This window comes from Bombyx mori, chromosome 23 (genome assembly GCF_030269925.1).
Source record: "Bombyx mori chromosome 23, ASM3026992v2".
Lineage (NCBI taxonomy): Eukaryota > Metazoa > Arthropoda > Insecta > Lepidoptera > Bombycidae > Bombyx > Bombyx mori.
In genome coordinates, this window is record NC_085129.1 from 12,694,353 (window position 1) to 12,707,903 (window position 13,551).

Sequence of the window (13,551 nt, forward strand, 5' to 3'; positions counted from 1 at the left end):
CTGATATAATAAAACAACATTATTTATATCGATGTTTATTATCTTAATCTTAAAGATCAACAGATTAATATCGAAGAGCAGACAATAAATAAGATACTTATCAACATGGGAATTGTGAACAAAGACTAATATATATATATTTTTTATAAACAAATTTCCACCTTTGTTCTATTAAGTACCCAGTGAAATTCTTCAAAAAAATGTCACCTGTAACCTCCTTCTGCATGTAATGTTCTTTTTATAATAAAATAAATACAATCTGCTAGTTGTTTACAATTCAACTACTGTTTTACGCAGTTATCTAAATATATCTATCTTATTTTGTCATGCCAATTATGTGACAGATGATTTCATCAACTTTGCATTAAAAGTCAAACAGTTTATGCTGACTATTTTTATACAGAAAAATAAATAATAATAAAAAAAAGTAAAATATTGATCACAGAAATGCATAAACAATTCAACATCTGGAATTAAAATGATAATAACATTATAAATATTTTTGTACGAAAGTTAAAGTTAGGGTAGCATAAAATTATCAGAGCGCAACAAAAGAATGATAATTGTCAACATAGTAACTACGAAAACTATTTACCGTTTTTATAAACTGCGTTATTTCTATTGTGTTGGTTTTATTTAATATCCCAAAAGCGTTCATAGCCGCCACTAACTTGTGAAGTTAAATAATAAAAAATAAAAAAAAGCACAATTGCAAATTATTTAAATTGCATTGTAATTTACAACGAAATATAAAAACTGGGCACCACTGAGTTCAGTGGTGGCAATAGTTATTGCTCTCTCATTATTACGAATAATTCAGCTTAATAATTATTTGTTAAATTATGTTTTATATTAAAGTAGGATTTTTCAATGTTCTATGAAGTACATGCCAGGGAACAATCAGTACTCCAGAACCCAAACACCAAATATCCTCAACAGAAATACTGATTGATGAGGACACGGTAGCCAGTCAATGGCCACTAGACAATGAGATGATCGAATTAACCAGTACTAGCTGGTAAATAGCTAACTACAACACATTTGCATGACCGTAGTTATTTCATTTACAAAATCACATTTGAACAGCTACGAAACAGTCAATTGTAAGCGCTACTTGATTTTAGAGACTGCTATGACATTATTAGCTATAAATTTAACAAATGTTAGTAAATTTGTTATTTTATATTATATACAGAACAGAACATGGAAAATTTTCGGAAACGGAATTAAAATATCATCACATTTTAACATTTTTATTCTAGATCAACAGTCAATATATATTCAATTACTATAATCTGATGTAACGTGAACACGTGGCACACTGTAACGTCACATACAACGGGCTACTCGAATTACTCAAAATAAGTAACTATTGTTTTGATAATTTTTATTTTTTAAAGACTTTGTTAAAGTATTGTTAAAGATATAAACATTCAATAAAGAGAGACAATAAAGTGATAACAAAATAAAAAAAAGGTCCTAGTTTACCATAAAACTATGGCGGACATAAAAAAATATATTCCAATATTACGGATCACACACATGAATTTATGCGATGCAACCCACCGAGACCCTCATGTGAGGTTACAGTTCTATTTGTTTCGGATATGACCTATGTCCTATCATCCTTACATAAACGAATTAATACTACAGCTATGGGTGAAAAACATAGGCTGTTTACAATGGAGCCCTTTTAATTAAACGATGTGCCCATAGTGTCTATGGTATCACGTTGCATGTCACGCTACAAGTACCGTAACGCCACTAGCGCCATCTGTGCCAATTTACCGCGCACTAAACCGACAGGAAGGCATACCGCATATTTACACATTTCGCTAAACAAATCGATGGCCTCCTCATCAGTGGCTCTCCGGCCGTTTACTGCTCTCCTCGGTTTTCGCGATGACGTCACTCTTAGGGATATCTCCTTGTTCTCCGAATTTCTCGACTGCTTTTTTCATTTCTCTTCGCTTCTGGGCCTCCCTTATGATATCGAATAGACTCTGGAATTTTAATTAGATATACAAGCAACAAACACAGGATAAAATTGTATTAATAATAATGTTTTCAGTATTGTTCATGATACTAATTTAAAAAAAAACGTTTTTTATTATCAAAATGGCGAAACACTTTGCACTAAATAATATAATTTTCCTAAGACTCTAGGGTGTGCGAAATTTCGAATTATAAACAAACGAGATTGAATTTAGAACTTTCTCTTTTAATTTTTGTACATTCGACTAACAGTAAAACTAAAAATAATAATAAAATAATAATAATAAAAACACAGTGGTAGTTTCCGTCTGGAGCCTACGTCCTCTCTCTTCATAAACGCCTGAACTGAGCATTAAATTAGAAGAGAAATTAATTTTTCATGAATTTGTTATAATCACTAATGGACCTTTAGTGCTTAAAGTGTCTTCACTAATATAGGTTAGAGTTAAAATATATTAAAATTATGATAATTAGGTACTCCCGGGGCTGACCCGCCCTTAAAAATCGAACTATGTACTGTTTGCCGGCAGGTTTAAGAACAATGATGGTGCAATCTTAAAACTCTATATTTTTAAGCTATTGCATAGCTTTTATCGCGGGCTTTGAGCGCGGCGACTGAATCAAGAAATTCCGTAACGAAAATAACCTGACACCCTCACTACGCCTGCTATGTAGCTCGCGTTTAACACGAGCGCTATGACATGTCTTTCTTCAAACGAGGCTTGTGGAGAGTATTAAACGGTAGGTTAGCGGCTTGGCTCTGCCCCTGGCATTGCTGAAGTCCATGGGCGACGGTAACCACTCACTATCAGGTGGGCCGTATGCTCGTCTGCTTAAAAGGGCAATAAAAAAAAAAAATTCACACGTTGCGCTTGTGTAGTGTTTGTGAATAAGCGCGCGGCGTGACATCGCACTGCCAGATGCACATCATGAAAAGTCTGCCCATCTCTCCCTCGCGCGGTCTATATGAGTGTGAAGGGGACAGTTAATGTTTATAAATATAGCGTGGTCTTATTTTATTGCTGTTTTAATATTAAATTATTATTGTCGATTTATAATTGCATAAGTTGATAAAAAATGCTATGCAATAGCTTTACCGCGGCAGTCTCCGAGTGCCACACGTGTTTTTTTTTTTATTAAAATCAAAATTTGCTGCATATATTGCAGCCTAATTTTGTTTACGAACATTCACAGAAGTGAACGTCGGTAGACTCCGAGCAACAGCTGGCGTGGTTACTTATAACACTAAGCATACCATAACGGGCCAATGACCTATTTTGAACTTTTGCATTGAAAATGAGTATATTTTTGTTTGTGCTGTTCTTAAAATCATAGACTCACGTATGGAAAAGCTGATCAAATTTATTTGTATTTAGTAAAAAAAAATCTCTCTAAGCACCTGTCATTTTTGTACATACTTTGACATTAACAAAATCTTCAAATTCCAAAGCCAAATTCTTATTTAAACATTTAATTAAATTTAATTAAATTTAATTTAATTAAATTTAATTAAATAAATTAAAACACGAGCCAAATTTTAATTTCAAAATATAATAATTAGAAATGCACATATCATCGTATTGCTTTTGCACATTTGAGTTCATGACTTTTTCTTACCAATTAAGAAGTTATTATACATTTTTATTTTGTTTTGTTTTATTGAGTAAAACTTGTCATGTACCGTTATCTACAAGCTACGGTAAAAATAGGTACCAGTAAGTGTTGGTATGATTATGTAGTGTTAGTATTGTTAAAGCAAGAATGTGACTGACCTTTCCATCGGATTCACTGTTCTTGTCCTGTTCTTTGGCGGCACTGGCGGCTTTATCTAACGCCTTCTGTATCTTGCTTTCGACCTCGAGAATCTCCTCTTTGTCGAGTAGTTCGATTAATTCGGCCATCTGTTTCTCTGATAGATTCACGTTTTCGTTACCGATTATTTCGAGCATCTGTGAATTGAAAAAGATACTATTAGCGATAGCTAGGAATGGATGTTGGGACATAGCACTGATTCCTCGATTACATTGGTCCAACGGCTGTCTCACCCTTCAAATTATGGGTGATTGCTTTGTGGAAGAAGACTGAAATCATGCCACACTATCGATGCTCAAAATAGGTATTAGTAAGCTGCGTGCGAAAACAGGTGAGGTTAGTACTAACAATAGTACCGATTAAAATAGTTTTACTAAATTTTTATTTTTAAACATTAACTGTATGAAATGTTTTTCTATTCTATATTAAATTAGTTCACCTGGAAAACACTGTTTGTTACCTCTCTAGTTTTGATAATTGTACTGGCCGCTGTGTACTAATTCCTGAGTATTAGCAGGTAGACCTGCTTTTTCTGTTTAAGTTCTTTGAAAAATTAATTAACTGTTGACCTGTTTTCAAAGGCCAAAAAAATTACCTTCAAAACATCATCAATCTTCAACTGTCCATCAAAGTCGTCGTCTAGCCTGCCCAGTACGTCTTGAATTAACTTCAACTTAGCCTCATCGGGGACTTTTTGTAAGCTCTTAATGGAATGCATCAGTTCGTCGATTTGGATCAACTGTTCTTTAGCTTTCTGTGGTTCGGACTTGGTCTGTTCTAGTGTCGTCTTCAAGGCTTTCTCTTTGCTTTCAAGCTCCACCAGGGCAGCGTCAAGTTTGCTTATCATGTTATTGACAGCTCGATATAATCTGTAATCATACAGTACATTTGTTATTAAATTTGAGTTCGAAGACAAGCACCAAACTACTGTAGAAGACTCTTCGAATCTCGTTTGTAGATGGATATGTCATAGCACTTAAGAAACACTATGGAAGGAAATTTGATCCTAGCTGGACGGTATTTGGCTATAAAAGATATCTGCAAACACACTGAATGTACCTTTTTTTTATATTTCTTAGGTGGGTGAACGACTTAGCGGCCCACCTGACATTAAGTGGTTACCGGAGCCCATAGACATCTACAAAGTAACCTTCACCTACCTTGAGATATGGGTTCGAAGGTATCAGTTTTTACAGCACAACAGTTACTCCACCCTTCAAACCGAAACGCATTACTGCTTCACGGCGAAAACAGGAATGCTGGTGGTACCTACCCGTGCGGACCTACCACCAGTAAAAAGCGTGTAGTGGATCTAGGTAGAAGTGTGGATGTAGTGGGCGTTTGTAAAAGGAGATGATGCGATCATCTCAAAAACTTATTACAACTAATTGAATATTAGAGCATTGCAGGAGCAAACCCAGTGTCATAATTTATTGCAGCGGTATTGTAACTCATTTTGCTGTCTCATGATCATTGACCATCCAAACTGATATACACCTTGTGCTGTCTAAAGATTCAGGTAGCTACTCAGATCTAGACCGAGATATCGTCTACGTGTCGTCAAAAAAAATTATATATATATATACTAGCTGACCCGGCAAACGTTGTATTGCCTTAAATAAGATTGCTAGGGAAATTCTACTGTAGAAAAAAAAACCTCATTTAACCACATAATACTTCATTATAAACAAAAAAAAATATTCAAAAAATTAAATTTAAAAATAAATGTTTGGGGTGGACGGACAACCCTTTTCACTTAGGTATGAAAAATAGATAGTAGCCGATTCTCAGACCTACTGAACATACTATTGATACACAAATAAAACCAAAAAAACATGGCTGAATAATGTATAGTATTGTATAGCTCTCAAATATAATAATCTATGATGTATAGTGAGTAAGTAAGACAGGGACTTTTTGGCGGGAACGCGAGGAGTGAAGTTGTGTGATGTGTTTTATTTTGTCTATTTAGTGTTTCTTCGGGTTTAAATGTGTAATAATGGTGGTTTATTAACTGTTTAATATCTGTGAAAGTGCACAAATGTGGGAAAATGAAACAAAGCCGCTGGACGTAACTTCTCGGGATCCTCCAAAAAGTCCACTCAAAAAAAGTAAATGACCACCATTTTCTGAGATTATATTTCATCTCATTTCATTTCATTTAATTTCATCCTAGTTGATTAATGTCTCAAATTAATCATCTTCATATCATTTCACTTCATAATATCACTTTTCATAAAAATATGAATATAAATTAAAATAAGACATGACTTAAAGGTCTCAGTTACCAGGTCATAAAATCCCATAAAAAAAAAGTAAGACAGGAGACCGGCTTTGTCCTCATCCCTACTACGTGATGTTTGCTGGATGAGTGGTGGCATCAGACGGGGATAGCTGATCGATTGATAGTTGATCAGTAGTCAACCGGCGAGGGCGGGAGATCAAATTCAATTTAAAAAAAATCATAATTAAAGGAATTTGAAATTATAAACTCTGAATAAGAATTTGTCGTACTACAATTATAATATTTGATTGCCATCTTGCAACCTTATTGCGGATCTGTGCATAGAATTAAAAAAATATTAATCGGGATGGAAAAATAGGGGTTGATCGTATAAGAGTGAAAATTGAGAGTAATATGATTTTTTTATTTTAAGTCATGACAAAACAAAATAAAAAACTTGCCAAAAAAATTAAAGTTTACAATTAACAAATAAAAAATAGGGGTTGATCATAGAGGGATGAAAAATTGAGAGTAACATCCGATTTTTTATTTTAATTCATGACAAAATAAAAACAAAATTCTCGCAAAAAAATTTAAAGTTTTTAATTAGCAAATAAAAAATAAGGATTGATCGTAGAGGGGTGAAAATTTAGGGTTGTATGTATTTTTGTATGCTGTATCATAAAAAAATAGAAATTTAAAATTTTGTCTATAAAATAAATAAAAAAATTTAGGGGTGGATTACCCCTAACATTTAGGGGGATGAAAAATAAATGTTGGCTGATTCTCATAGATACCGGATAAGCACAAAAAATTTCATCAAAATCGGTCAAGCCGTTTCGGAGGAGTATGGCAACGAAAACTGTGACACGAGAATTTTATATATTAGATTTTTTATCAAATAGTTTTCATTGTCCGTACCTTCGTGCACCTTTCGTAAGTTTGATATCGGCTTGCTTTGTCTTGACAATCTCGTGCATCTCTTTCACATCTTCGCTGTAGTCCAACAGTTCCGTTTTTAGCTCCTGAATGCTTTCCTTCTCGAGAAGCAAGGACTTCTTCTGCTCAGCTGTAATAGATACAAAGTTAAGAGATGAAAAATGTGCTATAGACATTTCTGAATTGTAAACTTTGAACCGCAATAAAAATGTTTGATGCGTACACGAGCGTAAGCGATGCCGACCTTGGCATATACACCTATCCGTGATAACAGGTCGGTCCCAGTAGAGCGTAACGTGACCATTTTCACGAACTTTTGAAGTCGTCGTCGCCTTAAGGATAAAACGTCCGGTGCATTCGTATGTAGCGATGCACCGGTGTTCGAATCCCGCAGGCGAGGGTACCAATTTTTCTAATGAAATAAGTACTCAACAAATGTTTACGATTGACTTCCACAGTGAAGGAATAACATCGTGTAATAAAAATCAAACCCGCAAAATTATAATTTGCGTGATCACTGGTGGTAGGACCTCTTGGGAGTCCACACGGGTAGGTACCACCACCCCGCCTATTTCCGCCGTGAAGCAGTAACGCGTTTCGGTTCGAAGGGTGGGGTAGCCGTTGTAACTGTACTGAGACCTTAAAACTTATATCTCGAGGTGGGTGGCGCATTTACGTTGTAGATGTCTATAGGCTCCAGTGACCACTTAAAATCAGGTGGGCTGTGAGCTCGTCCATCCATCTAAGCAATAAAAAAATAAAAAGAACTGGTTGAGGTTGGTATTGGTAAGAAGGTACTGCAGATTCAAGAAAACCATGTTTCAGAGCAAGTTGTTGATGAATAATCCTAGCCACTTAGTCTATGCAAGTACTCGCCATTAGCAAAACGAGAACGGCCAGAAACAATATGTCTCTCACGGACGGTGGACGGTCCCATTCTTTAGTATATATTTCCGGTAATTAATATTATTATGAAGCTCAAACTTCAACTACTTTTATATTGCTGACTACGTTGCGAGAGTCGGCCGTTAACCGTAATATATTAATACCTTCGAAGCAGAAAATATACTTGAACACAGCCCAGTTAGTCATCATTACCAGTAAATATTTCTAACAGCAGGTTTAACCGTTGTCAGATAACTCTTTTGAAATTCCGTATTTCAAATATGAGTCGTCTATTATCAAAGGTGGCAATCTGTGCATTTGGACAAAAAAATGTTATTGATATGTCAATACAGATTAATTTGAATATAATCGTCTCCTTCAAAGAATACGGTTCAAAACCTGCATTAAATAAAGGTTAATAGTTAACCTGTTATTTATCTAAGATGTCGTTCCGAAGAGTTTTGTGACTGCCAATGGAATACAAAGTCAATAATTCGTTTTTCTGATTTACCAATAATTGTCCAAAAGTCAGATTGCCGGCTTTGATGATAGTCGACTAATATATAGGTCACGGCGAACATAGATTCACTAGCATAATATAATCAATACTGTCTAAGCAACACAAATAAATTACATTTATATAAATAAATAAATGAATCAATTATTTAAATGAATCATTTATTTAAAGGGAAATAATAATCGTATTGTTTTTATTACTGAGTGTTATTATAAAATTCGACTTTTCGTTGCTCAACTATAAATAGAATAGATGAAAATCTGTTGATTAAAAATTAGATCAACAAACTAATGATATTTTTTGATTAACATTTACAGTTATTGATCACTTTTTTTTATTATCCACATTATAGTTTTGTAAGTTGAAAAAAAAACAGTTTTTAGGTCTTTTCAAGTACATATTAATTACCTATTAAAGTACCTACAAACATTATAAACTCCTATCGTTTAAATCGTTATAAACTCCTAACATTATAGACTCGAAAAACATTAATGTTCCGTATTATATTTTTCATGGATGCCGTAATTAGCAAAAATATTTCTTGAAAACCAACGTATGTGAACTTGAACTTCCGGGTCGTTTACCTAACTATACTGCGTAATATGGAACAGAGCCAATTGTATTTAAATTTACTTTGTTGTATTTGTTAATGAACTAAATTTAGTATAATCAGTCATATAAGTCAAGATTTTAGGTAATTCCGTTTGAGTAGTTAGGACATATCCACCTATAGTTCCCTCGTCCTAATCATGGTTGAAATAAGGTAATTAATTATGTTAGAAAAATAATGATGTGCCTAAAATAATATTAATATATAATAAATAATAAAGATAAAATTTACAAAGATAAATGTTTTCAGTTTTTTATTCAAAAACCCTAAATAATGTCTGAACAAAAATATATGAGATGTGCATTTTTTTTTATTGTCCTTGTAGGCAGACGAACATACGGCCCACCTGATGGTGAGTGGTTACCGTCGCCCATGGACTTCAGCAATGTCAGGGGCAGAGCCAAGCCGCTGCCTACCGTTTAATACTCTCCACAAGCCTCGTTTGAAGAAGGACATGTCATAAGAAGACTATCAACGAAAGTTAATGCACGAAAGTTAATGCAGTTAATAAAGCACATTATAAAGTTATGAATTTCCTGACAGATATCACGGTATGGCGATAGCGTGTTTCCTCCGCATTGTTTAATATTATTATTATATTTCCTTTTTGTATTTTTAAAATGTAAAATTGTTATTGGGCATTTCAAAACAAAGGAACATATAAGAATTCATAAAATATAATAAAAGGCAAACCTGCTTTTTTTCGCTTATTCTTCTCAAATGATGGTAGGCTAAAGATATAATACATTTTTAAACTAAATGCTTATGTCATGACGAAATCTCTCAGTGATATAAATTTGATTTGAATTTGAACACAGAAATAAGGTCGAAACAAAAACTATGTTGAGATCACAGTTATAATTAAACGGGATTGCCAAACAGCTTCCGTTTTTCTTCCCTGCTTATTCGCTAATAGCCTAAATTTGCTGGCCCTAGAGCAGTGCTTCGCAGAATCTATGATCGGATCGGAATCGGGACCCACTGAGAAGATCTGGTGAGAAACTCAGTGGTGGACTCAGTTTCTAATGCTCTACTATTCTGTTTGAGGTCATCCTGTGGATTGGGGCATTAAATACAATCACTAACTCAAGTGAACATTAACCGCTGGATTACCACTGATTTATTTTGTGTATAGAGAACACATAATAACTTGAAGTCCACAGAAACTAGAAAATACTATGGAATTCAACGCATTCTTACCCAATTTTTCCAAAGCGTCTTCAATAACTTCAATGTCCTTGCCAGATAAACCTTCTTCAGACTTCTGTTTGGGTGGGTCAACTGCAATCACTGGAGCTGGATCAACTAAAATTGGAGTTGACTCAGCATCAATGATGGGTGCTTTGTCTTTCAATTCCTCCTTCTCTCTCTTCTTGGCTTCAAGCAGTTGCTTCTCCCTTTCTGCCTCTTGGAGTTCTTGTTTCTCTTCCTTAATCTTCATTTCTTCAAGTCTGATTGCTTCTGCTTTGGCCTATTACAATTATAATTTTCTAAATTTAAAAATTTCAACAAATTAATTTAATTTAAAAAAATGTGTTTCATTTTCGCATTTGTTTTCTTTTTACATCGGTATACAATAAACTATATTCCATATTTACTCTAAACTTTACTCTAATATTTCATTATAATCTTTCAAATTACATTAATTGGGTTATTAGGTCTTTAATACAAAACCTTGTTTCAATAGTATTGTAATTTTTGATTTGAATGGTTTAATGAAAAATGTACCTTAAAATCAAGTTTGCCTTCCTTTTCTCCGATTGCAGCTTTAGTTTGTGTTGCAACATGTTCTGGCAAAGCTGAGATTGTAGCCTTCAGCTTATATGTTGTTGGTACATGCTCCGGTACCATCAGAGCTCTTGACAACAACAACAACGAAGGGGGAACCTTTTCATTCAGTGATAAATCTAACCAATTCCTCAGTTCTTTACGTAAGCGCTCTTCAGACACACCATATGCTCTCATTCCTCGTGCTCTACAAGCTTGTTGTAGTTCACTAAAGTTCAAACTATCCACACCTTCTTTAGCTATCATTTTGTCATCTGCCGCTAGTGACCTTAACTTCATTTTGAGATTAAACCTTAACATTGCACTAGTACCAATTGTAGAAACATTTAAAACTTTGCAAAGAGCAACAAGGTGTGGTCTCTGGAGAGAATCAAGGGTGATTTCATCTTCAAACAACTTTGAAAATTTCATAATCTCTTCACTTGTTGCCACATCCCCTGATGTTCTTATTCTACTAAAGAAATTTGAAAACTCTTTAGCTAATTCAGAATGACGATTACTAGCTTGTGGTGCCATCTGATCTAATGTTTCTTGAAAAAACTTGGCCATTTCTAGTTTGACTTTCAAATGTTGCTTCAGTTTTGCTTCTTTTTGACTACTACTTTCAAATGTTGATGGTAACATATTGGGAAAAAGCTTTATGAATACTGGTAAAAAGAATTCTAAGAATGGAACTATTATAAATATGATGAAGGGCACCATTCTAAACAGATCACCAACTGTTGTCACTAGCAGTCTATGTTCCCTCCTAGTTAATGTATCTCCTTTTAATATTCTAAATAACAATGAAATTGATATTCTAGTTTCTATGAAAAGCAACCTGAAGCCATGGTAATAATGGCGAAGTTCATCCATAACACGTTCCTTGATACTCTTCTTTCTCTCTTCTTTTTTAGGGAGTTTTTCTTTCTCCTCTATTTCTTTTTTAATTGTAACAACAGTAGCTTCTACTTTTGAGGAAGGTTTTAATGGTTCTTTCTCAAAATAATACTGACTTGTGGAAAATTGTCTGGTAAATGTAGGATAGTACACCTGCATGCTGAGAGGTTTCTGTGTGACATCGTGTTGGAGGCCTATCGGCTGTGCTGTGTAGTACGATAGTGACCTTGACAATGTTATGTATGGAAAATTTTGATACTGTCTTGTCTCCCATAATATTGCTGAAATAAAAAAATATTAACTGAAAAAGTATATAGATACCGAAAGCGGTAGATGAAGGTATTTTATAAAAAATGAACTTATTTAAAATTTCAAATAAAAAAAGTTATTGCATCAACCGTATGATAGAGGACAGTCGCTTAATTATACTTCATCAATCCAAAAAACTGTATTGATCATTTCTCGACGAATAAACACACTTATTATCTCTTCATTACATAAAATTCAATTCTGAGTGAAGTCATAGTACAACAATAATCATACGATATTTAACAATAGGTTATGAAGTGCAGTTTCAGTAGTTTCTAAAAGGTTAAAATAACTCACTTGATTTTTTTATAAACCGGCATCGATTTAAAATTATTCTGTTCATCTTTTTTTCTTTAGTTATTCCTTAATATACCAATAATTGCAACAATTTTAACAAAAACAATGTCAACCTTTACACACCATGACAGTTAAATATCTCAAATATATTAAGTGTATAATCTATGGCTAAATACACAGGTCACAGATTGAGGAATAAGCGATATAACGAATAGAGTCGATGGCAACGATCTTTCGCGATATAACGTGTACTCGTTTGGGATTCCTCAACGAAAATCTTTAGTAAAAGGTAAAACATTTAACTATTTGTATTGCTGTAATGAAAACGCGGAGCGCTGTTTATCTCCGAAGTTTTTTTTATTTTTTTTATTGCTTAGATGGGTCGACGAGCTCACAGCCCACCTGGTGTTAAGTGGTTACCGAAGCCAATATAGTTATATTCTAGTAAGTCCGATCGTTATCTTGTTCAGCTTCCGCTACGTGCAAAATATTGAGTTGTAAAATACAGATAGATGAAACTTCTTCATATGTACATGTATTACCAAAATACTTTTTAAGGTAGAAGGTAACAATGTCTAAGGCTCAATTAAGATTAATTAATCGACTTTGACGAACAAAATACTCTATTTGAAATCGATATTATAACGCAATAAATAATATGAGACTGATTTCACAATTTAAAAAAAAATATTTTTTCGCTTTTTCATATGGTTATTAAAATGATTTTCATTTTCGCAGAAAAAGTAGTTAGCGCATCTCTTATCATCTGAAGTAGTAATTTAAGATCACAATTAATAATGACATTCCGCAAAAAAGTTAGTTCACCATAGCATAGTAATGAGTATGAGTGAAAAATTACATGTCTATAAAAGGTGGCTTAGTCAGGCTTAGTATAGGAATTTATTTTCAAAGTTATTTTATAATTTGTATTAGGCACAGCGATTCTTCCTGAAAAGTTTGATCTGAATCAAAGCTTGGAAAATCTGTTCTCAATGAAATCGACATTGAGAACATCGATTTCTTAAAGATCGCTTTTTTGTTTCGAATCGTAATTTTAACGTATGAAGGGTAGAGATAAGAAGAACCGTCTCATATGGGAGAAGCTTGAAAAAGTGTCCCACTTTCAGACTAAATTACAGTTCAAAAATCCTCCAGAATGGCGCTAGCATAGGAGCAGGGTATGATAATATGAATTGAGCAGTTGTTAACTGATTGAAGTATGCTGAGTTAAGAAATTTAATATATTTAATGACTAGAGTAGTTAGTGACAGTGTAACATACAAGACCTCACATGTT

The 13,551-nt window shown here is 33.8% G+C and overlaps 1 protein-coding gene across 1 annotated transcript; it reads right to left on the reverse strand.

Moving 5' to 3' along the window:
• Nucleotides 1–19: 19 nt before the first annotated feature.
• Nucleotides 20–12,443, reverse strand: LOC101740947 (mitochondrial proton/calcium exchanger protein). The gene is made up of 7 exons (XM_004932652.5): nt 12,256–12,443; nt 10,711–11,930; nt 10,183–10,453; nt 6,953–7,100; nt 4,403–4,676; nt 3,768–3,944; nt 20–2,003 (listed from the first exon to the last, which is right to left on the reverse strand). The coding sequence occupies exons 1-7, from the start codon at nt 12,299–12,301 to the stop codon at nt 1,860–1,862; spliced, it is 2,280 nt and encodes a 759-aa protein (XP_004932709.3). The 5' UTR covers nt 12,302–12,443; the 3' UTR covers nt 20–1,859.
• Nucleotides 12,444–13,551: the final 1,108 nt, after the last annotated feature.